General features: G+C 45.3%; 1 protein-coding gene across 16 annotated transcripts in view; it reads left to right on the forward strand.

Annotated features, from left to right (window-relative positions):
- Positions 1 to 27781, forward strand: part of PLEKHA5 (pleckstrin homology domain containing A5) — a 1790419-nt gene that overhangs the window by 1312816 nt on the left and 449822 nt on the right. For all 16 annotated transcript variants that reach the window (XM_069628398.1, XM_069628397.1, XM_069628399.1 and 13 more), the window contains one exon: positions 19418 to 19501. In XM_069628398.1, the coding sequence (XP_069484499.1) occupies positions 19418 to 19501 (84 nt within the window). The remainder of the gene's footprint in view (positions 1 to 19417; positions 19502 to 27781) is intronic.

Raw genomic sequence — 27781 nt, forward strand, 5'->3', positions numbered from 1 at the left:
ACTCCTCTCTGCGCACTGGCCTTGGTGCTTGGGGCTGCTGTCTGAGCCTTGTGGGACCTAGAATTTTGTGTTAAGTAATTTTATCACTAGATGCAGTATTTCAGAATTGGGACCTTGCAGGGTTTGGTCCGAGAAATGGCGGTACTTTGGATCTTTCTCCACCATGTTAGTGTTCTTGGTGTCATTTGCATGCCGCCATTCATTATTCCCTTTCCCCTGCTGCAACCTCTCCCTGCCTGCCCATCTCTATATTACTTGTATAACACTATGTGAGGCAGGCATGGTATCACAAGTAAGGACACAGACACAAAAGGTAAGAGTTTCAGCACCTTTGTTAAGTTTGACTGGGGTTGGAAACTTCCCAGCTGGTCCTAATTCTCTAATGGGAGTAGTCTCTACCATCAAAGTAAAATAAAATGGTCTAAGTCAGTCAGTCAAACAAGGGAACAGTCAGTTTCAGAAACCTATACTTACCCTCTTGTTTCACAATACTAAGTGTGGGAAAATGGATGAAAATAAAGAGTTTGTCAAAAGAATGTCAGAATGGCAATGAAAGTGGCTCACCACTCCCTTCCCAAAGTTTAGTCCACTGAGGTTCTTACAAAGTTCCCTCAAGGTGGATAGTACGCACATAAATCTGTTAGGCTTTCCTCGCCTGTTCCAATGTCAGTTCAGTATGCATCACAGTTCTCTTCAATTGATTCTTTCGGGCTTCCTTCACCCGGCTTCACAATTCTCAAACAAACAGATATTCACAAAGTTCCTTCTTAGTTACTTTCACAGGCTGCCCTTGCCTGTCTTCAAAACACTTAAACATGGCTGAAACACTTTCCAGCTAAACAGCTCTGCTTCACCGAGTTCGGGGAGAACTACCTTCCTCAACCTTTGTACCTCTTTCACAATGTTTACCTGTCAGAGACCTTTGCAACCACATAGTATTATCATCCGCATGCGTGACCTCTCCAACAGCAAGGTCCTTATCATTATCGCCTCGCCGGAAACTTTCACAACTGGACAGTATTCTCACCACTATGCCTGGCCACTCTAAGAATAGGGTTGACTTCTCAATGTCCGTGCCTCTTGCACTTGTTTTCGCAGAACGGTCCCTCGGCCACTCTGTTCCTTATTTCACAAAATCATGTAGTTCATTAGGATGGGCCCACGGTCACACAGTTCCTTGTTTAATAAAAATATCAGTTCACTTTATCCTTTCTGGATTTCTGCATGCTCTTTTTTTCCTTGTGCCCTTTCCTTCAATGGCTTTCAACTCATTTTGCTTCCATTAATCTCTGTTCTGTTATCTTTCCAGAAGCATTTAACAATGTGCCTTCACACAGCACTGCTCCGTTACTTTTTCTCAGTGACGCCCTTGCTGGCTAAATACATTCAAGCTTTCATTTCAATGTCTTTATCCTTTGACACGTAGCCTTGCATATAATACTGTAGCTTGCCACAATCGCGCGTATCACAAACTGGGCTCTCCCTATCTTTGAACTCACCGGCTGTGATTGCTTTCACGCGTCCTTTGGTTTTCAGCTCGTCGAGGTCAGGGTCTTGCCCACCTGCCCCTCATACACTCCAGGGTGGTCTTGCGGCACCGGGGAGGAAACAAGCAGTTTGCTGGCACATGGAGGAAAGGGATTAGCCAGCCCCTCTGCTCCCTTCTCTGAATTCTCTTGGCTTCGTCGCGACACAGCTCCCTTGCCATGCTTTCTCCTGCCTCAACTCTCGGCGTCCCGTTATCCCTGGCCAGGTTCTCGGCAGTTCTCTCTCAGCTGCTCCTCCGTCCCACCATCTAACTTGCCTTCCTTCTTGGCCCCTGTCTCGCTTTCCATGTCTTTCTTTGCGCTACCTTTTATAGTTTGGAAAACAGTCCATGAGTTTCAGGTGTGTGTGATTGAGACTGAGTGCCTGACCTTATTAGTGGGACAAGGCCAGTGCATGTTACTAGTGGTAATCTTCCTGGTCTCAGTAGTTGAGCTGCCATATCATATCATATATATATATATATATATATATATCATATCATAAGGCAAGGAGGGGTGTTATGGGAGTTTTAGTATCCCATAAAGGTATAGGGAATACGGGGTAAATAACTGTCAGGAAATTTGGGATACCATGTCTCACCTTTCGGTGTCTCCCCCCGCTCCTCCAGTACCTCCTACCCAGGTGATCCTCCCTCGCTTGTCCACCCACAAGGTTGGGATCCAATAGCGATGGCCTGTCCCTGGCCACCTGAATAAAGGATCACCGGGGACTGAGTCGTGAAACACCTTCAGGTTTTTCACACCTGTCTGGGTACTCTGCAACCTGTCCTACTTATGTGAATGCAAACAACTTGCTGCCCTGCTTGCGTCGCGCAACCTGTTCATTATTCCTTCATGGCGGCTGTGTGACATTGGTGTTTTACTGAATGTTTCTCAGCTTGTACTTTCGTTGATGCCCGGGAGCAGGTGGGGGCGTGGCCAGACCTGGTGAAACTCTCATTTCCATGATCACAGTAGGGTGGCCAGATAAACCTACCTAGAGATAGAGACTTGTTGACTTCTCGCCTGACCTCGACTCCTGGCTATAATCCCCAGCACCCTGTTCTTATCTATCTCCTCGACAAGTCTTTATCTTCTATTTTTTAAGGGATCATTTCTATGCTTTGTGCCGTCTTTCATCCAATGTTAGTTTCCATAACCTCTTCCAGGGCCCCCTCGATGCCTTGAAGTATAGTTGTACCTTCACCGTACCGTAACAGTCTTTTAAGGCAAGGAGCCTACTTGTTCCTAATTTCCTCACCTTCTCTCTACTCTCACTCCTCTCCACTTTCCCACCTCTTTGCTTTCCTGTAATCTCCATGAGTTCTGTTCTTTTCTACCTCTGAGTATATTCTTATACGACCAACTCCCTTCCTCCTGATGTTACCTTCAATCGCCTCTTAGGGTGCTTGTTCACAGGGAAAATGTCCTCATTATTGGTTCTTAGATCCCGCTGTAATATGTCATCTGTAATGTGCAGATAGGATGGACCGATCCTGCAATATACTTCTCCTCTACACCCTTCCTCCTTCGGTTTATGGTTCGTATCTCTCTTTCTGATATTTCTGTTTCACAACTCCTCAATCTCCACCTGTAGCCTCATCTCTCTCCTCCAGCCCAACTCTTGGCCGTCTCCACCATTCTGCTCGAATACCTCCTTTTTCTCTGTCCTTCAACAATTTTCTCCACTGCTTAATCTCTCTCCACAATCATTCACACCTTTCCCGTCCATAGGGACTTAGCCATTCCCCCATCTAACTGTACTTAGGTGTAGGTGATAATGGTATTGAAACTGATTGGTTGTCTTGTTCACATGGGAAGGCTTTCTGCTCCTCACTTTGTCTCTCTCCTGGCCCATGATATGCGCACAAGCCTTTATCGTGGCTGGTCACCAACTTGAATCTACATTTGTCAGCCCTTTGGGGTGGGATCCGTTCGCCAGAGCACCACAGTTCAGCTCTGTCTGTACCAGGATTTCACAGTGTAATGAAATGTGAGTTTCTTCATGTGCTGTTCATCATAGTTAGGACATCATTGCAGGGTGCATGTTACTCGCACATCCTATCCCCTTTTATCCATGCTTTTGGGAAATTCAATCCTACAGGGAAAGTGCCAGAGCATTTTTTGCAGCAATAAGTTCCTTAATTCTATCCCAGGCGCATGCATTGCCACAGCCCACCTGCGGAAGTCTCACCCCAGACTTTGCCCTGCGGTCCTTTTATCTGTCCATTTGAAATTGGACACGTACAACACTACTTAGTTGTTCTGCTCTTTTTTTGTTCTTTGTGAAATTGTGTTCTTTTTGTACATTTCATTTGTCTCAACAGGTGTTGGTGTTTGGTCTTCAGCCACTGTTGGTGCCAATGGGGGTTGTCTTCCCCCGATTCCTACAACCACCACTTTGTGGCCTAAGAATCCCTCACTCTCTGCTTAGTGTCTCAAGCAGGATCTTTAGTGGGTGTTGCGTCTCTACTATTACATCTGTTGGTTAGTACACACAGCAGAAAGTCTTGTGGCGGGAAGTCATATTTGGGCTTCCGCTCACTTGCAGGAATTTATCGACAATGAAATAAGATGAAAGATGTTTATCCTGGGCTTAATACTGCTTTATGGGGTTTGTCAGTATCGGGGGGAGGGGGGAAGAGACACACTCTCTGCCATAGTGCTATCTGGGGAACTGCCATCTCCCCTTCATGGCTTATGACTATGCAGTGAGAAACCCAGACTGTCCCCTATGAGGGGCAGCCCCAAATATTCCCACATAGGGGCAAACACCAGCCCAAGAATTGATATTGCGGTGCAAAATCATCCACTGACTTTTACTTCACACGACTAATCCTGGCACCAGGATTATCCCTGAGGCTGTGTCTAAAAAGGGAGCTAAAATTGGTTAATTCAGTCAAGATTCTCCTAAGCAGGGCTAACATCAGGGACAGACCCAGAGTGCTTGTGCTAAAGCAGGAGCAGAAAGTTGATCCGAAAGCTGGAATAGGTTCCCAAATTCAGGCTGAATGACATAGGTCAAATTTCTTTGTCACAAAATGGCAGATAAAATGGCCAAATTTGTTGACACACTGCTCATCCTTTTCTTACTGTTGTTAGGCCCTCGGATCCATGTTCAGTGAGGCTTTGGTTCTCCCTTCCAGAGACATCTTTGGGAAATATGTTTTTCCCCATGGGTGGAGTGTTGGGCATAAACAAGGGTGTTGCTGCCTCTCCTACTCTGTGCCTTTCACCGAAGTCATTGCATTGCAATATGTGGTTCCAGGGCTAAGGCTGATGCAGCCTGTCCAATCTTCAGCCCCTCAATCTGCAGCAGAGGACAATTATTTTTCCAAAATTGTATGCATTCATGAATGCTTTATTGAAGGAGTTTCTTAAGGAGACATTTCTGGTTCTATTCCTGGTGTGAGTCTGAGTGCTCTGGCAGCACCAATCGTACCACCCCACCAACTCAATGCTCACCAGCTGTAGATGCACCTTCCAATGCCCCTCAAGGGGATCTTAATTGAGATCAGTGGATTGTGATAACAGCCAGGGCAACAGGGATAACAACCTACTTTATTCAGCTAGAATAAGATAGTACTTGGTGGCTAATGCACTGTTACGGAGAATTCTCTTATAAGGCTAATTTCCCAAACCTAATGAGTCCCCCAGCAGCTTTGCTGGATTTTTGGGGTTTGTTTTTTTCTCCTGCTAAGAGCGAGACTCTTTTCCTCGCACTCTTAGGCATGATTTGAGGTATGTCTTTGACTTTGTATGTGCTTATTGGCTATGGGGTCTTTTACTCCATAGGGTATCATCTGTTTTTCATGTGTGTTACACAGTACCCTCAGTGAAGTAACACTGGGTGTCATAGTGACCACACATTAAGACTCCATACCCTGGGACTTACTACTGTCTCCCAGGGCATGTAAAGTCACCATTGACTTTACTAGTCCAAAATTATGAACAGAACCAGTACAAACCATCATATTGTGGAAGTACTGGAAGGGGTTAAATTGATTGCCCCTGGGCCTGTTTTCAAGAGGGCACTGTCCTGTCCCCCCTTGTCGAGTGGTTACCACGCAAAATATTCCACCGGAATATTTCCTATGGGATTTTCCCATTGATTTTAAACGCACCACTTTTTGGTGCAATGTTAAAGATACCGCTGGTTTATTTATTTAATATTAAATCCACGGTTGGGTCTTTTTGCCAGAACTCTTTTCTAAAATGGTGTTCGTGTCCGTTTCTGTAACTCTGACCAAGGTCGAGCCCTCTAAATGGTGCCACTCAGTCTGGGTTCCACAGGATGTGTGGGGAGGGGAATTGGCACCCTAGACTGCGTTGCCTTAGCAACTCAAGTCGCACTCTATTCTGATTGGCCTAGTGGTGAGCCGCCTGGCTCACCACTTAGCATGTGTGAGGGACAGCTAGGCTGTTGAATGGGTGTTTTTCTGCATAAAAGCGGGGCTTTTGGGACTGGAACTACCAGAAGTCGCCACAGGACCTAAGAATCTGAAGAGGGAAGAAGCTGAGCCATCTGCAATGACGACACCACCGGTGGAGCTCTGCTGCAACAACCTCACCACTTGCCCGACCACAAAAGTAGATCTTCTGCTGGAAGAGTCTTCTCCCTCTGAGCTGGTGGCATCAACCAGTTCGCCTTCCAAAGAAGTCTCTTGGTTGACTCGCCCGTGCGAAGCACCCCGGCGACCGGATAGCCAAGCTTCACCACTTTGACCGCGAATAAAAGGAATGCACCTTTTACCGATGAACTCCGCGGCTGGTCTCTTCCCTGGACAGTGCAACGACTACAAGGTTCCTCCTCGACGAGATCTTCTCTTCCCCTGGTCGAATCCATGACTTGCATCCACTGCCAGGAACAACTGCCGCCGCTGGAGCTTCCTCTCCCTTTAAGGTACTGTGTTCCACCTGGCCTCCCTTTCTTCGGATTGCTAAAGGTGACCCTTAAATCCTTGGCTTTCCAACTGGGTTGGCTCCAGAACTTCTAACTTTACTTCTCGAATCACCCCACCCTCTTTTGAACACTCTCCAAAGACTTTTAGTGCATTTTAAACCGTGTGATCCTGGGCACATTTCGCTTTGCTCCATTTAAAGTGGGCCTGGCCTATGAACTTTGGCTCTACAGTGTATGCTGCCTTCACTGACTTGCTTTGGACTTAGAAAAGTGTTGGGAACTGTTTTATTTTTATGCTCTGCCTTTTGCTCCCCCCTTTAACCTAATTATTGGAGTGCCATCTAAGTTACGCGCTCGCCTCTGTTTTGACAAAAAGTGGTGTTTTAACTTGGACTTGTCTAGTAATTGCTATGGGAGGTGTAAATACTTTTCTGATCGTGTTTTGAACTTGCTTTGACTTATAGTGCTAGTGTGTTTTCTAAAGTGTGTTTTAAATAAATAATTATATACTTTTGATACAAAGCTCTGGTCAGTGTTTGCTTGTTCCACTGTGTTTTTAGCCCTATTGTGTATACTCTATATACTGCCTTACTCTTCTTGAGAGAAGTCTGACAGCTCAGCCACAGCTACCAGGTAAATCTGGGTGGTGCAGACTGCTACCAATTGGGTTTACTGCTTACTCCTGTAGTCTGCATCTTTTTGCAGTGTTCCCCAAGGGAACTGCACAAGATTCTGCCTAACATGCACTTTCTGCATATTCAATTTTTGCTTGCGCTATTTCAGGAAGAGTTAGTCCTGCAGAGCACTGTGCCTCAGGGCTGCAGAAAGAAGTGGCATTGGCCTCCAAACATATGTTTAATCAGTGGCCCTAAAGTTGTGCCTCAAATCTCACTCAATCCACCCCACTAAAAATAGAATATAGGATGATTGCTGAACATTTGCTCTGGCTTCTTGTCCCTAGCTTCCCATTTCTGTGGTGGCTGCTGCCACCTTTTATTCTAAACTCTTATAATCATATTTGTCAGTGTCTGACCTTGGTTGAATCCTCGAAGCAATTTGTAAAAATGTTTATGCCGATTCTGGGCTACATTTATGGGAGGGCAATGGGGAACTATTTTTGGGAGCCACAAATCAAAAACTTTAGAGGGAACTTGCTGAGTTCGAAGAATGCCTACTGTGGTGAATCACAGATATTTGTCCAGAGGGGAGTGTCTCCCTTTGAGGCTAGGGAGGTGAGGCCGATACGCAATTCCCTCCTTAAGGGGAATCTTACTGGGAGAGACGCCCTTTAGGGGACAAGGACTTCAGTTCCTATGAGAAACTCCCTAAGCCACACACCATAGTAGCATATATGGGACTGTCTGCTATGAAGAATACTGTGAGCTCTGCATATTTGGCTGAAGGCATTGCTGAAACAAACCAGCCTGAAAAAGGAAACTGAACTGCGACGAGTGAACTACCTAGGTGAAGCAGAGAGTACTGTACATGTTATCACGCCATGGAGAGGAGGATCTGAGACAAGCCACGGTGCATGCAACTTTAAAGAAGTAAAAGAATGCCAGTCTGATATGCCAGAGGCTGGCGCATCCCACAGCAGAGAAACCATTGTGAATTAGCAGAGTGAAATCCTGTACCAGCTGGTAGCGGGACCACCTCCATATTGTGGTGGGCAGGACCCCCAATGAATAATGCTGAGAACATCAGAGGCGGGAGCGCGAACAGCTTCCTAAAGCCAGTGCCTTGTGCACTGCAGCAGCCAGAGGAGAAGCCGAGGACATGAGTCCGGCGAAAGTGAATGAACGAGAAGGCAAATGGGAGCATGAACAGCAGCTTAACGTCAAAACCTGTATATGCCAGAATTGAAGCCGACAACAGGAGACCGGCGAAAGTGAGGGACTTGAAAGTAAACATCAAAGAGGAACACCGAGTGAATGCCATGCCCTGGAATGTTCCCCTGCATACAGAGAGGTATTGGGGAGAAGCTGGAGGCTGCTGGGGCTAAGTTAAACGAGAAGAGAAACTTGTCCCAGTAATAACTGTGAGATACTTAATAGAGAAGTGTTGAACTGGAACTGTACAAAGCATATAAAGAAAAGAGCAAATAACCTTGTGTGGGAAGTAAAGGCTGGGAGCAAAGAACAGTGAAAGAAGTGAGCCCAAAGGTGAAGAATGGAGAAAGTATGGCATAAAATCCTGTAGTAAACAAGAGGAGATAAGAAAATCAAGAGAACAAGATAGCTAACGAGAGAGAACCAGGAGAGGAGGGAAATCAAATTGGATCAAACCACATACAAGCTGAGAAGGCCTGCATTAACAGACTGTGAGAGGTCTACAAGTTTAGACAAGAGTGTGAGTAAGTATCACAAGGAAAATGGTCACAGACACAACACTAAAGAGAGTACAAGACCCAATAATATGGTGGAAGAGTGACAAGAATTAACCAAGGAGATATCCAGAGACTATTCTAGAACATCGTTTTAGGAAACCAACACAAGAAAGAGAGACTTTGGCATAAAAAGATTACCAGAGGGTAGTAGAATACCAGGAGAATTAAGCCATTCTCCTGGCCTTGTCTAAATTGGTTGTATAAGTGGCAGGGTCAGTTAGAATTAGATTTGAACAGAGAACATTGTTTTCTTTGGGACTACCTGATGACAGACGAGCACCATTAGTTCCTTTAGATAGGCTTGGAAATGCCTCTATTAGTAGGGAAAGAGAGGCCGCATTCTTATAGGTTTATTAAAAGCAACTCAGAATGTCTTTAATGTATATCCTTCTCCCGACCCACCACACTACCTAGTGATGGGCTGATCAGTTCAGAGCAGGACTGGCAGAAGCAAAAATGATTGCCAAATTACTTTGGAATCTGTGGCTCGCCACGTAAATGCAGCAGCTGTGGGGCGTGGCCTTGGAGTCGATGTGTGTATACAAGTCGAGCTCCATGCCAATAACTTTACTACAAAAGTACAGGAGAAGGTGTTCGAACTTGCCTTTTGAAATGGGGAACTTGTTTCACAATTCTGCGGGTTAGGAACAGAGCAAAAAAAAAAAACAAGCCTGCACATTGATATCAAAGTCTTTATCCATTCTGATTAAGCCTCTATCAGTCATTTGGGGGTGGTCCCTGCCAACAGTGTAATTCACAATCTTTCTCTGAGTTTTGTGCTTTCCAGGAACCAGAAGATCGGGCAACCAGAAAGATTTTGTAACCCACAGAGTAAATCCAGATTTGCCGTTGTGTAGAGAAGCAGTTGTGACTCCGTCCCCTAACCTCCAACATACTGGATGAATAACGGAAAGACACTCTGCTTTGTGTGTTGTTTGTATTTTCCTATGCTCATTACATTTCGTGAGATATTATTTTATTATTCAAGTGAAATACCTGAGAATTAAAACTTTCTATCCCTGACAAAGGCACAAGTGATATTTTTTCTGAGAGTTCCGAACAAATTGCCTGAACTAAAAGAGATGTTGGGGAAGATTATGAAGGTATAAATTCCTATTTTGACAATTCGGCCCTTTTGAGAAATAACATGTGGTATCAACACGTGAGAGAGGTGGGGAAGAGAACGTCAGGTGAAAGCTGCTACATATGCCCCGTCATCCCTTATGTCAGGAACGCAGCCAGAACATTCAGTGCAAGAGAAATATCTACACACCATGCAGAGTGCCTCAGCCATCTAGCAGCGTGCACAAGATGACAACTCTATGATGGTGATCAAAGAAATAATTTCCATATGATAATGACTACGTAAAAATGCAGAAGATGGAAAAAGACATAGGTTGGTTGAGCAGAAAGCTCATATATTCATCCCTGACTGGAGAACAAATAAGGGTTGCCGAACATAAGAGGTTGTGATGTGCAGATGTACAGGAAACACCAGGATTGCCAGGATGTTGGAAAAGACCTCAGCCATTGGTACATGAACGTGTTGCCACCAGTACAGGATGGGAAGAAGGAATGTTCGAATGCAGTGCACATTTTTTAATGAAATGATCACTATCAATAGCGCAAATTGTAAACGACAGATGCCTAAAGTCATGGGCCAAGTTTCCCAAATTACTAATATGGGTTGAAAATGAAGCAGGACCGGTGACCATAAGACCAATACAAAATGCAAGACTATGCTTCAGGAACAAAGGCCTGGTTCTAGTTGGAGAAAATAAAGGCTGCAAGCAGACGCTATAAGTACCAGGAATGAATGGAGGAACTGCTGTGCTAATGGATCTCTATTGGGCCTGTGGATCCAAGGCTTATATGCAGCTGCCTAAAAATGTACATGTTCGCTGGTGATCATGCACGTTCCTGCATTGGTGATTCCCCAAAGGGACCTCCATATTGACAGTTTCCCGGAAATTCATACACACCTGAGAAAGAATTATTCACTTAACCTCACACAACGGAAGAGGGAGCACTATTTCTCAGCAAAATCAATAGAAGCTTGTCATGACATTCCTGATGAACATAAACTGTTCAGTAAAAGGGCAGTGATAGATACAGCTATATTCATGCCAGGATCCAGACTGCAGTAAACAACCCAGTGGTTACAGATCACTAGGTGGGAGCTGTTACAAACGATCAACACAACAATAAAAGTATTTAATGCGATCAAAGTAGAACTGAGGACAATCGGGCTCATGACCCTCCAGAACAGGCATGTTCTGGACTTAATTATAGCGATGGAAGGAGGCGTGTGCACCAAGATCAGGCCTACTTGCTGTACCTTCCTATCTGCCCATAAAGGAGAAAATGAAACCCTGACAGAAGTAATAACTGTTGTCAACCCTGCATATAAAAATGGTGGATGAAGTAGACTAGACCGAGGATGAAGATTGTTTTTGTCCCTCTTCTCATGGGTTCCAACTTGGCTGGCCTTCAAACTACTTGGAACAATACTAGTGTTAGTAGGATCTGCCTTACAAGAATATTCATTGGACAATGCAAGAAGACCGCAAAAGAAGCAATTGGGATGAAGATAATGATTGATGTGAATGCTGTGACTGATGAGCACACACAGACCGAAAACATTACCCATTAGCATCTGAAAGAAAGTCCTCTAGCACCCCCAGGAACAAAGTTCTGTTACCTTAAAGATCATAAGACCTATGTAGGGCGTTGGGTGTTCTGTCAACCAACTGGAGAATGCTGTCATATGACCTGCAGCGTGGATCAACACATCAAGAATGCAGGTGACTTGAAGGTGGGTGACTAAGATCTTGATCCCAAAGAAATCATTCTTTGGAAGAATTGAGGAAGAGGAGGTGGTTGAGGACTCGACCAGAGGGGCTAATGTAGAGGAGCAGACGTGTAGATCACTGATAGACTCCGCCCCCATCATGCTGGATGAATAACCGGAAGACACTGTGCATGACACCAGGTATCATCCCAATGCTGCATCGAGTGTATGAGAGACGCTATGCGCTCAGACAACTGTATTGAATGTCCCCTTGTACCGAGGTGGTAGTAGGACATTTGCGAGCACCACTTAATATCGAGGAGTTGTAAAGAAGATCTGACAACTGCAAAGTGATGTCATAAGGAGAAGATACAATGACACACTGAAATGATATAAGAATATTTAAAGAATGAAGATGTAACTGAAGAAACAAGAGTAAAAATACATATACGTTACAAGAAACCATATATACAAAGAAGATAATTAACCAGATAAGTTGTGAATGTATATACGCAGAAACGCATGGTAGATTAGCCATATAGAAGCTTTCTGCATTAGACAACATAACACGGGTGAAGCGGCCATTTGAAAAGATGGACAGAGGCTCTAAATGATAGTAAGGGAAGAGCTCGGAGGAGAGAGACCAGAGCTGACAGAGACTGGAGATACAAATTCATGCATGAACAAAGAATGCCAGAGATCAAGGATGCCGCAGCGGAAAGCTACTGAAGGTACAAGTGGAGGTAACAAGGATAAGCAACATATGCATGACATATTTCTCTTGGATCAAGTAAATGAACGAACATTTAAGAGTGCCAAGTTTTGTCAATAAAAGGTGCAGAAAAGCCCATGTGAGATGGAACAACCAAGTCTCTAGAGGCCGAAGTGGTTAATGACACAGAGATAATTGAATCAAATAGCACTAAATAAAAGGCGAAATGGTCAAAATCGTGGTCTCTCCAAATGTGATGCAGGACCAGAACATGAGGCCTATTCATAAGCCCTGGCTGAAGATAAGGATGTACCTTAACCCCCTTTAAAGTTCCAGAGAAGAGAACATCCAGCAAGGACAAGTACAAAGGAGAGGCCTTGGCTGAAGGCTTGGCTGATGGGAGATGGCACACTAAGTGGGCAGTAGTCTGATGTTGTTCTCTGCACCCAGATTTCATTTTGCTTACGTGCTGCTAGTGAGCTGAGTGTCCAAAGTGGGGAGAGGATACCAACCTATCATGAGGGCCTATGCAACGATGAGCATACAATGTTGCATGAGCTAATCTGCTACTGTTATACTGTTACAATCTATATTATGTGTAGTTATAGGGAAGTTCGAGGCTGGCCTACCAGGGAATGCCTTATAGATTCTAAAAGTAGATATGTTCCCCTAACCAATCCCTAAACCCAATAGGTTTTATTTGCCACGTAGGATGACGTCATACCTGACACACATTGAGATATAAGGCCTTTGTGAAACCAATCTGCATTGTCAGTGTGCGGACTACAATTTGTTGTTCGCCAGATTGCCTTACTTTATTTAACTGGTAATAAAGTAGTACTTTGCCATAATCTTTGAGTCTGTCCAGTCATTTGGGTCAAAGACTGTTTATTATGGTAATCCCATTCTGTGCATAGACAAGCCCAAAAAGTCCTACAACACACTTGCAATCCACTGAGAAGTTGAAGAAACTTCTGGGTCGAGTCCCATGCCACCCCCTTGTGGATGCTGATTCACTCTCTACGTTGGGGCCTTGCGGACCATAACTACCAACCCTTGTGTCTTTTCAGTTGCAGGTCAAGAGTTGGGACTTCTCATGCCTGCTCTTCCTTCAAAAAGCTGGTGTAGGTGGGTTCCCCACACTCAAGCGAGACGTAGAACCTCTTGATGGCAGCAATATGACCTATTTCGCCTATGGAGAGGGCTTGCATTATTACTTTAATCTTTTTCCGTGCTCGCCTGAGTACATGCTCAAACTTTTGAGATTCAATCTGCACCTCCCACAGAAAAATCCAAGCTCTCACTGGCTCAGATATGGCCTGTGCGCAATGGCAAAGATTAGATTTGTACAGTAGGTCTGAAGTATGCATATTTTTACATTCCCATTTCGCCGTATCAGCAGCAGTTAGGTTCTCAGTTGGCAACTATTATTTTCAATAGAAGGTCCTACTCTTATGTATGAGTTCTGCGTCATGAATGTTTACCAAAATGATGGCAGTGGGGGCAAATCATTCTCTCCTACAAGGTGTTCACGTACGTCCATACCTGGATGACTGGTTGGTTCAAGCTCAGTTTTCCTAAAGAGTCCAGGAATTCCTGGATCTTAGTGTATCAGTGAACCTTGCTAAATTGACCTGGCCATCTCTGAAGACCTAACCTTCAATGGCTTCCATTGGATAGCAATCCTGGCCTGGGTCTTTCAAACCCCTGCCTGGGCAAACTCCTGAAAGAACTGGCCATCTCCCAACTTACTCTCCACACTGAATCTGTTGGCTGTCTCCAGGGCAATGAGTCTGGCTTCAGAGCAGCCAGAGGCATGGAAACTGCTCTCCTGAACACCTGTGAACGTCTACTTTCTAACCTTGATTCCAGCATTCTTCTATCCTAATCCTCCTGGATCTTTCCTCTGCCTTTGACATGGTCAACCACGCCATCCTGATCAATCGACTTGGTGAGAACCTGGGTATCATGGATCAGACCCTGGAATGGTTGACCTCCTTCCTCTTGGACATTGAATCTCTCCAGCCCTGAAATCTCCCGATGGCTGCAAGGATCAAGTTCAAGACCCCTTGCATTGTCCACGTGGCTTTCTGGGACCGGGGCCCGCACTACATCCAACGCTCTTTTCCTAAATACCTACCTTCTCGAGCCCTTTGCTCAGCTACATCCAACTCTCCTAGGGTCAGCCGCTTCTCCATGCAGAGAGTGGTAGATCTGTATCCTCTGCAAGTGTCTCCCTCTGGAGTGGCCTCCCTGCCCCTCTCAAACTTGAGCGTGACCACATGATGTTCCGGAAGCAGTGCAAAACATTCCTCTTCTCTTTCTCTCTCGCCCTCCCCTACTGACCTACCCGTCTTCCATACTGACCGATTGCTTGGCTACCATCAGAGTCCCACTGGCTACCAGGCTCTCTCTTGACCGGTCTTCCCTTCACTGCCTCCGGGCCTTCCATGCACTTTGGGGCTGTAACTGTAACCCCAAAGCCCCTTGCCTTTTTTGCATTTACCCAGAGCCGCACTGCCCTGTGCTGCACTTATTGACAGCATTGCTGCCCTGTTGTCCACCCTCCCTCTCCTTGGCACTCCACAGCCCCCCATCACCGTCCCCTTGCACTTCTCGTTCTCGTACTTGCACAATCTAAATGACATAAGGACTAGTAAGATAGTTTGTCTTGTCTTCCCTCTGTCTTCCCCCCCATATCTTGTCGCGCCTAGAAACACTTGTGTGCAGGTGCGTTATAAATGACTCATCATATCATGACAAACAGGCTTACAGGCGTACTTGACACATTTGACACATCCATTGATGTCTGCATGGTGGTTTCAAAGACGACTGGGGCTCCAGGCATCCTTTGTTTTGGCAGTCGCCTTGGCACGTCTGTTATCATGCTTTTTCTGGTGCCCCTTATCTTGCAGGCCTCAGATTATCGATCCAAAGTTTAGGGTATTCGGAGTCTCCCTCCACAACATAAGGAAAAATGTGGTTGTAGGCCATGCTGAGTGGGATATGTCCCATAGAACAGGTTATTTGAGCTCAGTAGAGGGGCTAACACGTTTTTGTACATTTTGTAAAACTTTGTGTTTGAGCCTAAAATGTGTTTAATACAAAAGGTGGGACGGACTCCTTGTTCACTGTGCTTTAGAGAGGCTCAGCTTCAGTTTACTGATGTCTAATAATGGTGAAACGTGACCGTAGTGGGTGATGGTTCTCTTATTCAGAGAACTCCTACCATTTTGGTGCTGGAAAGCTTTTTTTGGTTGGCCCAGACTGCTATGCAGATGGATATTTCTCATATGTGGAAGTTAGTGATATAAAAGGTGTCTGTAGACGACAAAAAGGTAGAACAAACTTGTCAACCTCTCGCCGCCTTGGCTGTGGAAATCAGGGAATGGTTCTCTTCTCACATCTCGCTTTAGGCTCCATGCCTATCAGGCACCTCAAACAAGGAAGTAGGCTTTCTGAGCCATCTGGCATGGGCCAACCACAAAGGGCAGCCCCCTTAGAGGTAGTGTCTTTGTTGTTCTATCACTGAGGGAGTTCTGTTTGCATCACATAACAAAAAACAATGTTCCCTTTTTACCTCCCAACAGGGTTAGGGGCCAAGCTCACTGGAGGATGCTTTGGCGATCTTGTAAGAGGGAATTGCAAACAACACCTTTACTCCCCCCCCCCCCATCCCCCACCCCTTTATCCAATGGACAGTACAACAGCAGAGACATTTTTGTTTCTCATAGCCCTCTGACAGCCTGCCAGATTTTGGTGTTCTCAAATGTGTAGCAATGTTTTCCCCAGTTCCTGTGTACCCATTCTAGCATGTATATATTTTCAACACAACTTGAAAAGGCTTATCCATCCTGACTTTGGATATCTAATAGTGCACCCTTAATGTCCGGTCCTCCACTGTCCTCAAATCTTACAGGATGTGGTGGTTTCTACACTTCAAAGGGCAGACTGTGAGGGCACAAGTTAATATTTGGAGGGGTGAACATGGTTAAGATTTTGATCTTTTTAAAGAAATTTGGGGAGGTGGCACACCAATGTGACGAGCCCCTGCCGAATGGCGAGAGCATGGTGGGGTGGACCAGAGGATCCTTTCCACATTGTCTCCACTCAAACATCTCTACGCTGGCAGTGGCTTCCAACCCCACCACAACTTCTACTCCGAAAACTAGGCAGGGGACTTCATATCTTATCAAACTTGATGGTGAAGGCGAAAGTACTCATTGTATTTTTCATGTAGTGTCTGATGGCGGACCACCGCCAGGTGACCTACAGCTACATGGGCGGTGGTGCCTTTTAGCAGAGTCCCAAGATGGCGAAAGCAAGAACCTGGCCACTTTGTCCAGCCTTGAAATACTAAGAGCAGAAAAAGACTTATTTAAGACACTGTAAAATCCTGAGCCTGTGAGTGGCGATTCGACCCAACCAAGGAGGCAGCCTAGAACTAAAGGAGAGTGAATAGCACTCGGAACCTAAAGGAAGTTAAGCATCTGGTTGTTCCACAGCTATTAAATCACTGTTGGTTCAGTCAATCCTTTTATCTTACAAAAACAAAGTGACTTGAGAACTCCAACCTCGTCTCGTGATTTATTGATCCCTTTGCCCACCATAGGACCCAATCATAATATCCACTTCTAGTTGAAGGTCTTTGTTGCATTTATTTTTTTAACACACACAAATAAACAAGATTTATTTTTACAAGTATTTCATATTTATGGATGATAGCTTTGGTAGCGCTTCTTAACTAGTGTGTTTTCCTTGGGAACATTGTTTTGACCAAAGCCTTCTGATTTACCCCCTCCCTACATTTCCTGTGGGGTGGCATTTTGCATATAACGGGTGATTGGCATATCTAAGGTGGTCCCACGGCTGTACCTTTTGATCCATCAATGATTATCAACGTAATGGCAAGCGACCTTGTTGGTTTTCAAGTATGAGGATGGGTTGGGCGGTTTTAATCACAGATGGTCATCTCATAACATTACCGTCCTTTCAAAATATTGACCAGGGCACTTAAAGGGATGGTCTAGTAAAAATTTTTATTTAAAAAATAGATGGGCCACATAAAAAAAAATACTAGCATCCTCCGTTTTAAAACTTCCTATGTAAAATTTTGAGCTATTCAAGCTCAAAATTCGAAAAAGCAAGCACAGGGGCGCCGCCATTTTGTGAAATGGAGGCCCTCTTTTGCTGGCTTTTGCTTTTGCGGCACTAATGAAGGAAAAGCCAGCCAGCTGTAGTAAACAAAGTCTACCGCTGGGTGGCTTTCCCTTCATTAGTGCCAGGACTCGGAGGACGCGGACCGGAGACCAGAGCAGGAAAGCTGCAGCTGAATCTCGGTAAGTGCTATTTATTTTTTTTACAAAAAATAAGCACTAGCTGCGTTTTTTTTTCTAAGTTTTCCGGGCTGGAGGAGCCCGGAAAACTTAGAAATAAAACTGCAGCTTTAAAAACGTTGTATTTATGTTTGCGGTCGCTTTTGAAGCGACCGCAAACATAAATACAACGTTATTGTGTTGGAAAACGCTGCGGTTTTAAAACCGCAGTGTTTTCCAACACAACCGCGTTGTCTGCCTGAATCTGCTTTACCATTTGGGGCTCTCGGGCTCCCCACGGGGAGCCCGAGAGCCCCAAATGGAAAAGCAGATTCAGGCGGACACAATGCGGCATTGCGGAAAACAACCGCGTTGTCTGCCTGAATCTGCTTTTCCATTTAGGGCTCTCGGGCTCCCCATGGGGAGGGGAGCCCGAGAGCCCCAAATGGGAAAGCAGATTTAGGCAGACAACGCAGCATTTAGCATTTCCCATTTGGGGCTCCCCACGGGGAGCCCGAGAGCCCCAAATGGGAAATCAGCTGCAGGTAGAAACACTACGCGGCATGTAAACATAACCGCGTGTGTTTCTGCCTGCTGTGGCTATCACTTTGGGTCTCCGGTGCTCCCTTTGGAGCACCGGAGACCCAAAGTGATAGCCACAGCAGGCAGAAACACACGCGGTTGTGTTGGAAAACGCTGCAGTTTTTCTTTCCAAGTTTCTCAGGCTCCTCCGAGCCGGAGGAGCCTGAGAAACTTGGAACGAAAAACCACAGCGTTTTCCAACACAATAACGTTGTATTTATGTTTTGGTCGCCTCAAAAGCGACCGCAAACTTAAATACAACGTTTTTAAAGCTGCGGTTTTATTTCTAAGTTTTCCGTGCTCCTCCAGCCCGGAAAACTTAGAAAAAAAAACGCAGCTAGTGCTTATTTTTTGTAAAAAAATAAATAGCACTTACCGAGATTCAGCTGCAGCTTTCCTGCCCTGGTCTCCGGTCCGCATCCTCCGAGTCCCGGCACTAATGAAGGGAAAGCCACCCAGCGGTAGACTTTGTTTACTACAGCTGGCTGGCTTTTCCTTCATTAGTGCCGCAAAAACAAAAGCCAGCACAGGAGGGCCTCCATTTCACAAAATGGCGGCGCCCCTGTGCTTGCTTTTTCGAATTTTGAGCTTGAATAGCTCAAAATTTTACATAGGAAGTTTTAAAACGGAGGATGCTAGTATATTTTTTTTTTATGTGGCCTATCTATTTTTTAAATAAAAATTTTTACTAGACCATCCCTTTAATTTCACTAATTTAATAATTTTGCAGATCACATGATGCATACTGTACTTAGTTAAAATGGGATTATTCCAAGATGGAGTTAGCACGAGTGTATCCTTCGTTATAGATTTGACGATACTCTTTGAAATGTGGGTACTGTGTGCCTTGAAGGCTTTGTTTTATACCTGTTGTGGGTCGAGGTCGATTATGGAAAGATTCTTGTGAGGACAGCCATTTTAATTCTGCACACACAACAAGATATACAAGCAGTGTTCCTGTATCTCTGCTCTGCTAGTCCCAGCAGTGTGCTTTCCAACCCAACACAGACCTCTGACTTGTGCTGTGATCCACATGGTGCACTGGGTCGCTGCCTGTTTCCCTTTCTTAAATCAAACTAGACATTATTCATGAGGGCTTTTAAACCCCTTTAGTGTGTTTCAGGCGTTTATATTTGACACGTAGTGACAGAGATTGACAACACAGCATGGAGTTCTAATGTTAAATCTTGTTTTCTCCATAGCACGTTTTTGTGCCTGACAGAAGGTCAATGCCGGCAGGACTGCCTTTACAGCCCATTACTCCCCAGAGTCTCCAAGGCAAAACTGTGAGTGGCATTTTTATTTCCTAAGAACGATTGGCAGAGAGCAAATGCTGCACTGCAAAATGTGTTGTTGGCTGCTTGCTGGAAATCTAAGCGAACAAGTGTACGCCTGCTAGGAATATTTTGGGAAGGCCGATGCTGTGCCCACTTAATTGATGACCCTTGCAGGTAAGTGTCTTGAACCGTTGGAGTTATGCCAAGAGTGACCTAGCACATATAAAGCAGAGTGGTTCGTACAATAATGGATAACCCCCAAGCCAATGGATTTGTTTGAGTGTTGTCTTTCACATTTTTGGAACGCTTGCCCAGTGTTGAACGTGAACATACATTTTTTTAAAAACTTTATTGTTTAAGCAACACTGTCGCAAAACTATGTTTTACGATTGCTGCTACACACGACAGTCCCCCCACCCGACCCTTCCATTAAGACACAGTATCCAGTCCTCTTTTGCAGGTCCCATTTATTAATGCACTACAATGCAGCAGACAATAAAGCATACTTATTGCGGATTTCTTTGTACCCGTGTTGGACTTTTGATAACCCATTAATGTATTGTATATGTGTAGTTCATGGTTATACTTAAGTGTTTTAGTTTCCTACGAGGAGTGTTTAAGGTAGTCATTTCTAGACATAATTCTATGCTTCTGTACAGTATTTTACACACCTGTTGAGCACAAATCACAGTGCCACCAATTTCTGATATCAGCCAGCTGTCGGGCAGGTGGTGATAGTGAGAGAGCTGCACACTTTGGTTTTGTAGTCGAGCCCCAGAACCCGATCCATCTACTCTGAAACCTCTGGGACCTAAGAAATGACGGTTTGTGGCCTGCTTGAGATGTCCGCATGCAGTAACAATGAGTGAAATGAGCAGTGAACCGACTGTGCTGGACTAAACCGTTTACAGACTACTATAACAAGGCCATTGGGGTTGTGGTGCTTTATGCCGAATGCATTGATTGTGAAATGTTGGATGTTTGCAGATTCATCTCTTGAAACTGTGCTCTTAATTACCTCAGTGATACATCACCTGCAGGAGCAAATCTAACCCGTTGCTCTAATGTGGGGTTAGCAGAATGTATGATGTGTGTCCTGTGCTTGTTTACATAGGCTTCTCCTAGGAGCTGTTGCTGCTGAGCATTGGGTACCAATCTTCCTGGTTTCAGCTGTTATTACATTCCATTGGTATTCCTGTCAGAGTGGGAGGTGTAAGGAACTCATGGTGGCAACAGTAAAGACACACAAGTGATCACAGTTCAAGGGTGTTTATTGAACTCTAAAAGCAGGGTGGAAAAAAGCCTAACCTAAATCTAAGATGGGAGCAAGCTTTGACAATCAAATGAAAAATAAGGCAGTACTTGTGGCGTCCTGTCAAATTTGACAATCAAATGAAAAATAAGGCAGTACTTGTGGTGTCCTGTCAAAATAAAAAGACCTATGCTAAAAAAAACTATTGCCAATTCCTTACAACTAATTACAGAAAGAGTGTGAGATAGGGTTTTCAATACACAAATCATAAATCAGGATGTGATTGCCAGGGGTCTCCCTTCCCCACGTTTTGAGCACAGGACAAAGTGGATCTCCTGAGCACAACACATTCTCGAGTTTTCCTAGCACGAGCCGACAGTTACGTATCAGCTATCAGGTTCTTCAATGGACAAGTCTTTTTTCCCATAAAAAGTCTCTTGCCTTCGAGGCCTGGTGTATCCAACAATTAAACACAAAGTTCTGCTTCACATATACTTTGGGTGATGGCTTCACCCCGCGGTCCCCCTCTTCTGGGCAATGACCCTTTACAAATCATATTCAACAAATAAACTAAACAGTTCCTTTTCCAATGAACTTTGGGTGATAACTTTCCACCCCAGGATCTCCCTCTTTCGGGCTCTGATCCCTTTCAGACGTCAGCCTACCTCCTTCGGGTTTACTGTGGCTTTTCTTACTTTAACAAGTCTTAATGGCTTTTCAAACAATTCTTCAGGCTTTGCTCCTTTTTGTCGGCTTCCCTCTGCCGGGTTCACTGTGGCCAACGTTTACAACACAGTGATCATCTGCTCATTTCACCAAGCAGGATTAATTTCCCTTAGCTTCGCAATCATCTGTCGTTCAGACTTTTGACGGTAGATAGGATTTTACAAGACACCAGTATGACCACTTTGACCTCTTTTCGCCTTTTCCAAAGGGATTCTGGTTACGATAGTTTCTACCATCGGGTAATCGCCCAGAGTTTCCTGCCTGAGCACACATGTGGTGCCGGACTCCTCTGTTGCCGGGTTTCTCCCTCTTTCATCAGTAGTTTCTTTTAAACCTTTTCAAAGTTCAAATTAGATTGTAATGATGAGCTGGACCACAGTGTCTGCACTGAATTCTAGTTTATTTTGTAATTGAAAGTTTCAGAGGTTTCAATCAAAGGAAATTAAATACACAAATAAAGTTATTTTTTCTCTTCTGAGAAATAAAAAAAATTAAAGAACTCCGAGTCTTGTCTGGTATCTTCGAGTATAAGGATGACCTCTCTGGTCTTTCCTTCCTAGTCCTCATAGGCCCAGCAGGGTTCAGGTGCTCTCCCTTCAGAATCTCCTCATCTCTGAAAGAGTATGGATAAGAACACATTAGTCCCTTCTTAATTTCAGGGTTATATAGGGGCTGGTGAGTGATCCTCCAATCAGGGTCAAGTATACCAGAAAATCTATAAATGTTCCCCCAAGCCCCGCCCCTTCCTTTCCTTGACTCAGCCCCCGCCGTGCCTTGCCTCACGGCCTCGTTGTTAGGGAACCAGGGTAACTTCGTCCCTCAGGTATGGTGTTATGGCTTTTGTTTTGCACAGAACATGAATGTATCACTACTTGTGTGACTTAATTCACGGGAGCCGCGTGAGTGGGCATTGATTCCCTTCGGTAGTTAGCCCTAGTCTACCGAAATGGGTTGTTCCCAGCCTATTTCCGCATGTCCCACTGCGTTCATGTCCTGTCGCACCCCGGGTGGAGTAATGTACAGTTCTACCCCTCCTGAACTTGTCTTGTTTTGACGCTGCGGCCGCTTTCCGTTCTGGTGCTTCCCATACCTGCGACGTTGCTGTTTCCCACGTAGATACTGGGGCTTCCCTAGATTCAGTCCATAATGGCACTGCTGCGTCTTCCAGACTCACACCCCTGCGGTAGTCCCGTGAACTAAAACAGCCCCACCACTCGCCTTCTGGTGAATAGTGGTCTGTTGTTTTCCCCCACACGTGTGGCTCTTACATAGATGTTGGCTATTTATCGTTCAACACAGTTAAGTTTCTTATTGGCTCTTCCCTCAACTTACTGGCTGTGATGAACTGCTTGGCTTTCTTCACCATCCAGGTGATGCTCCCTCACTGGTCCACCCCCAGGAACTAGATACAATAGCGATGGCCATGTCCTGGTCACCTGGATGCCAGATCCCAGGGAATAGCTAGGGAGACATCTTCAGGTTTCTCACATAGGCCATCACCACAGTGTGGTACGAGGAACCTTATTGAGGGACAAGTGACTGGACAAAAGCATGACTGATGCTAACAGGATTTGAAAATCTAAGGGGAGAAAGTGAAGTCAAGTCTTTGCTTTGTTTCAGAATTTAAAGCTACAACACACACATTCATTGTTCACAATATACATTCCGATATTAAAATTCCACTCCTCGACAGTACAAAATATTTCGTAGTACATTTAAGAAGTAGACGTTTACAATACTCGGTGTCTCTTTAAAAAGTGCAAGGTACTAATCATAAGAACAAGCCCTACAGCAAATCTCGTTACTAACTCATTAACAGACTATGCAATTTTTTAGTTTAGTGAATGGTGGAAGATGAAGGGGATAAAGATTCCGGTCAGAAGAAGGGTTGGTGGTGGTGCCGGCGGCTGAAGAGATCAATAACTCTGATAAGGGATGCCGAACTGTCTCAGTACTAATGGGTTCTCTATAAAACGTCTGGGGCGCCTTCCCCATGGGTTGAGATGGACCTCCTGCCCCCAACGGGCATTGCAGAAATGATTCCGGATTGTATGGTTTTGTTTTATTGGTCTATTTTTCAAGAGTGTTTGGAGTCAGTCCACAGCCTAGTGCCTGACAAACATTTGGCATTGGGCACCAGAGAGTGTATTGTCATTCTAAGAGGGCTTGCTAAGGGCCGTCCCTCTCTATCTTGCTAGTGTATCTCTTTCCCTCCCTAACCAAAAGCCCCTCAATCCAGGAATTGTCACATAGATTGGTAACCCCACCTAACTTGAGAGCTGCCCAACTAAAGGGATAGCATAAAGGCATTCACCTTATCTTCTAAAAGTCCCTCTGGAAACCATTTAGTTGTTCCCTGATCAAAAACCCCCAATGCAATAAGGTTCCAGACAGCCTGGCTATACTTGGTTTATTATTCCACATTATGGTTTCTCTCTCTCTCTCTCTTTCTCTCTCTTTCTCTCCCTTTCTCTCCCTTTCTCTCTCTTTCTTTCTCTCTCTCTCTCTCTCTCTTTCTCTCTCTTTCTCTCTCTTTCTCTCTCTTTCTCTCTCTCTCTCTCTCTCTCTCTCTCTCTCTCTCTCTCTCTCTGTGCTTTAAGCGGGATAAGACATTGGGGAGTGGGGAAGGGCTCTAATGCATTGTGATTCAATATTGGGTGGCATGGCCTAAAAAAGGGCTCCCAAGTAGCTAATAAAGCTTTATCTTTTTTTTTTTTATCTTTGCACACAGTTTATGCACATACATTTGTAACACACATTTTTGCAAACATACAACATATACAGGTTAGCTTTCTTCTGTGCTCAGGTTCTCAAGGTCAGTTAAGTCTGCCAGATATTGTTTATACCGTGACCATACATTTTTTGGGTTTAGAGGGGGGCATTACTGAGACTATGTACAGTTCTTCGGTATCGTTAACCCACATCATATCCCTGTTCCAGTCTTCCATTGCTGGTGGTTGTACATTCTTCAATCTCATTAATATGACCCTTTTAGCTATTAATAGGCTTGGGTTCAAATGTTTTCGCCACGTTGGGTTCATTTTCCCCACTGCCCCCAACATGCACATCCTCGGTGTCCATTCCACCGTTTGGTCTGCCATCTTATCCAGAGCTCCACAGACCTCTGACCAGTAATGTCTCAGTTCCGTAGAGTCCCATAGCATATTAAATATATTAGCATTTTCAGAGTTACATCTCGGACAGGTGCCAGATAAAGTAGGGTATATTCGCTTGAGTTTTGATGGCGTATAGTGTGTTCTATGAACTATTTTGTAGTGAATCAGTTTGAATCTTGAATTGCATGATATCAGTTTGGTCAATGCATAGATATGGGACCATTCTTGGTCTACTATCGGTTGCCCCAGATCGTGCTCCCATCTGCCCTTAGCCGTGTGAGTTACCGTCGGGTGTGTCTGTATTATAGCTTTGTAGAGAGCGGAGGCCGTAATTTTCTGAATCCCCCCTGTGTATATGTATCCTAATGCCATGTTTATTTCAGGTTCTTCTGGGAATGTTGGGTATATATGCTGTGTAATGGCTGCTACCCTGTGGTATTGTTTATGCGCATTTGTGTTTCCCACTGTATCTTTAATGTCCTCCCACTGGACAAAGCGCTGATCCAAGAATAGCTGTCCCCATTGTGTAATGCCTCTAGCACTCCAATGTATCGCCGCTTCACTCTCTATGGAGAAGGGTGTATGGGGGTCGCCCCATATTGGCGTACTCGGGTGATATAACTCACTGGCGCCAAATATGTCGGTGATTTTGGACCATGCCGTGATAGTAATCTTGGATGGGTTTATCGTGTTGTATTGTTTAGCGGTGGGTCTAGTTAACCTTTGTAGAGCGAACATCGCTTCACGCTCCCTTGATGAGGGGGGTGTGAGGCCAGGGTTGAGGAAGCATGTGGTCCAACCAGCCGCATGGTGTGCCTGCGCTGCTAGGTAGTACAGTTCCATGTCAGATGCCATCAGCCCGCCCCTGGGATACATGTCTGTCAATACCCTCCAGCTCAGTCTAGGGTGTCCGCCCCAAACAAATGCTATGCAGGCGCTATTAATTTTGGAAAACAGAGCCCCGCTGGGCCATACTGGCACTGTACTAAAAAGATAAAAAAGCTTTGGCAATATTACCATTTTGATAAGGGCTATCCTCCCCATCAATGATATGGGCAGAGCAGTCTAGCGCTTCATTTTGGCACAGTGCTTCTGCCAATACACTGTAGTTCAATGTGCGGGATAATTGGGCATTTCTAGCAATACGAGCGCCTAGATAAACAATGTGTACCAGACTCGATATAAGACCATGTAGGTTTTGGGGTTGCGTGGTGTTGTCTGTGAGCGGGAATATCTCTGACTTATTGGGGCTAAGGCGTAGACCTGAGTATTCACCAAAATTTTCTACTTCTGCCAGCACCCTGCCCAGTGTGCGGTCAGGATTCTTTAGATATAATAGAATGTCATCCGCATATAACGTTATGATTTGTAGTTTGCCCTCAAGCCATATCCCGAATGTGCTATATCGTGATCTGAGAATGTCTGCTATGGGTTCTATAACCAGAACGTAGAGTAGTGGGGATAATGGGCAGCCCATGTCTGGTGCCTCCTAGTAATTCCAGTATGTCTGTAAGGTATCCATTAATTCTAATCTTTGCATGGGGTCGTGTATATAATATTTGAATCCATTTTATGAATTTTGGGCCAAACCGTAATTCTGTAGTACTTTAAATGCCTGCCATAGACCGAGTGTTCATTGATATCGAAGTATTCTTGTATATATTGCGCCATTTCATTTTTATAAACCAGGTCTCTTAAGGCTGCAGGTTTAAATCTCCATGGTGGTCTGTCGTTAACCCTGTTGGGGATTTGCAGTGTCATTTGTATCGGGGGAATGATCTGAGTAAGTCCTAGGGTGTATGTGGGAGTCTTACCCATGCCATGCTGTCTAGATCTATTAGCCATAAGTCTATTCTGGAGTGCATGTCTTGGACAGTCGAGTAGTACGTTTATTCTCTCCTGGTGGGATTAAATGTTCTCCTAGCATCCCTTAGATGTAGGTCTGACATATGTGTAAGTATTGTCTGTGCTGCTTTGGTTAGTGTTCTAGTTTGTGTTATTGTGCAATCAAGTTGCACATCTAGAATTGTATTAAAATCCCCACCGCATAGCACCCGGACCATAGGGTAACTCGCTAGTTTTTCTCTTCGCCCCGTTATTCACAGCACCCAGGGGCAGTTGTGCAGTGGTCCGTTGCCCCTTCTACGTGTCAGAGGGGATTCAACTTTATTGCTCAAGTGTCCTGGTCCCCCCGTGGGTAGTGGCGACAGTACTGGTGTACTTGCCAGTGCTTTATTGGTTGCTTCTGATGTTCCCTATGGACTCGTTTATAGGGGATCATGAGATATCAGTTCCTCTTGCCAGTGCATATGGGCTTGCTGTCCGCTCCTGGGCATCAGAGTCCAAGGGGGGGCTCGAATGTGTGCTGCTTAGATGGAAGTGTCGGGCCTTCTTGCGGGGTTGTGGGCCGTATGCTCCTTTCTCTGCGAGGGAGTTGAGGGGTGGGGGACGGGGCGGTGATGTTCTCACCCCGCGCCCGTTCGTGTATGCCAATCTTCCTATGGCGAAGAAAGTCTTTTGTTTATTTAGGCAGACAATCCGCCCGCCCGCCTCTCTTGTGATCCCCAGGGAGCTGCGGTGCCGCCTGCAGGCTGAGGGGAGGGCGAGGAAACATGCGCGGGGAGCGGGCCCGCTTACCTTCACTGCGGCGGGCCTGGTCGGGGGGCGGGCTTTCCCTTCTCGCGAGTCGCCGCTGTGATGAGGGTGGAGGGGGTCTGCAGGCGCTCAACGAAGTTCGGAGCACCCGTGACTCTCCCTCGCTGGGCGGGTGTATCAAGCGGTTTGCTGCCTCCGCACTCAGGCATCCTCTGGCTCCACATCTCGAGAATCGCTTCGCCATTTTGTCCCAAATTTCGTGTGGGCAATCTGATGATGTTGCTACACGTTCTCTGCAAAACATCATGTGAAACCGGAGTTAGCAAATGGTCTATTTTGGCTTTGCGGCTCTGGATACAGCCGGAGCTTACACTGGAGCTGCCGTTTTCTCTTGTGCGCAAAAGCGCCCCCCAGCTAATAAAGCTTTATAAGAGGAGCGGCATGTGTAATTAAAGGAGTGACCTAACCGAGTCAATCTAGCAGTGGCAACTGGTGAATTTTTGAAGTGGAGGGGTGTAAATATTTGTCCCCGATATGCCATAGCGTCCGAGCGTAGCGAGGGTTCCCGAACCAATGGAGGTGGGCTTGGGGGATTTCTGA

Source organism: Ambystoma mexicanum, chromosome 12 (genome assembly GCF_040938575.1).
Source record: "Ambystoma mexicanum isolate Mex_15411 chromosome 12, UKY_AmexF1_1, whole genome shotgun sequence".
Classification (NCBI taxonomy): domain Eukaryota; kingdom Metazoa; phylum Chordata; class Amphibia; order Caudata; family Ambystomatidae; genus Ambystoma; species Ambystoma mexicanum.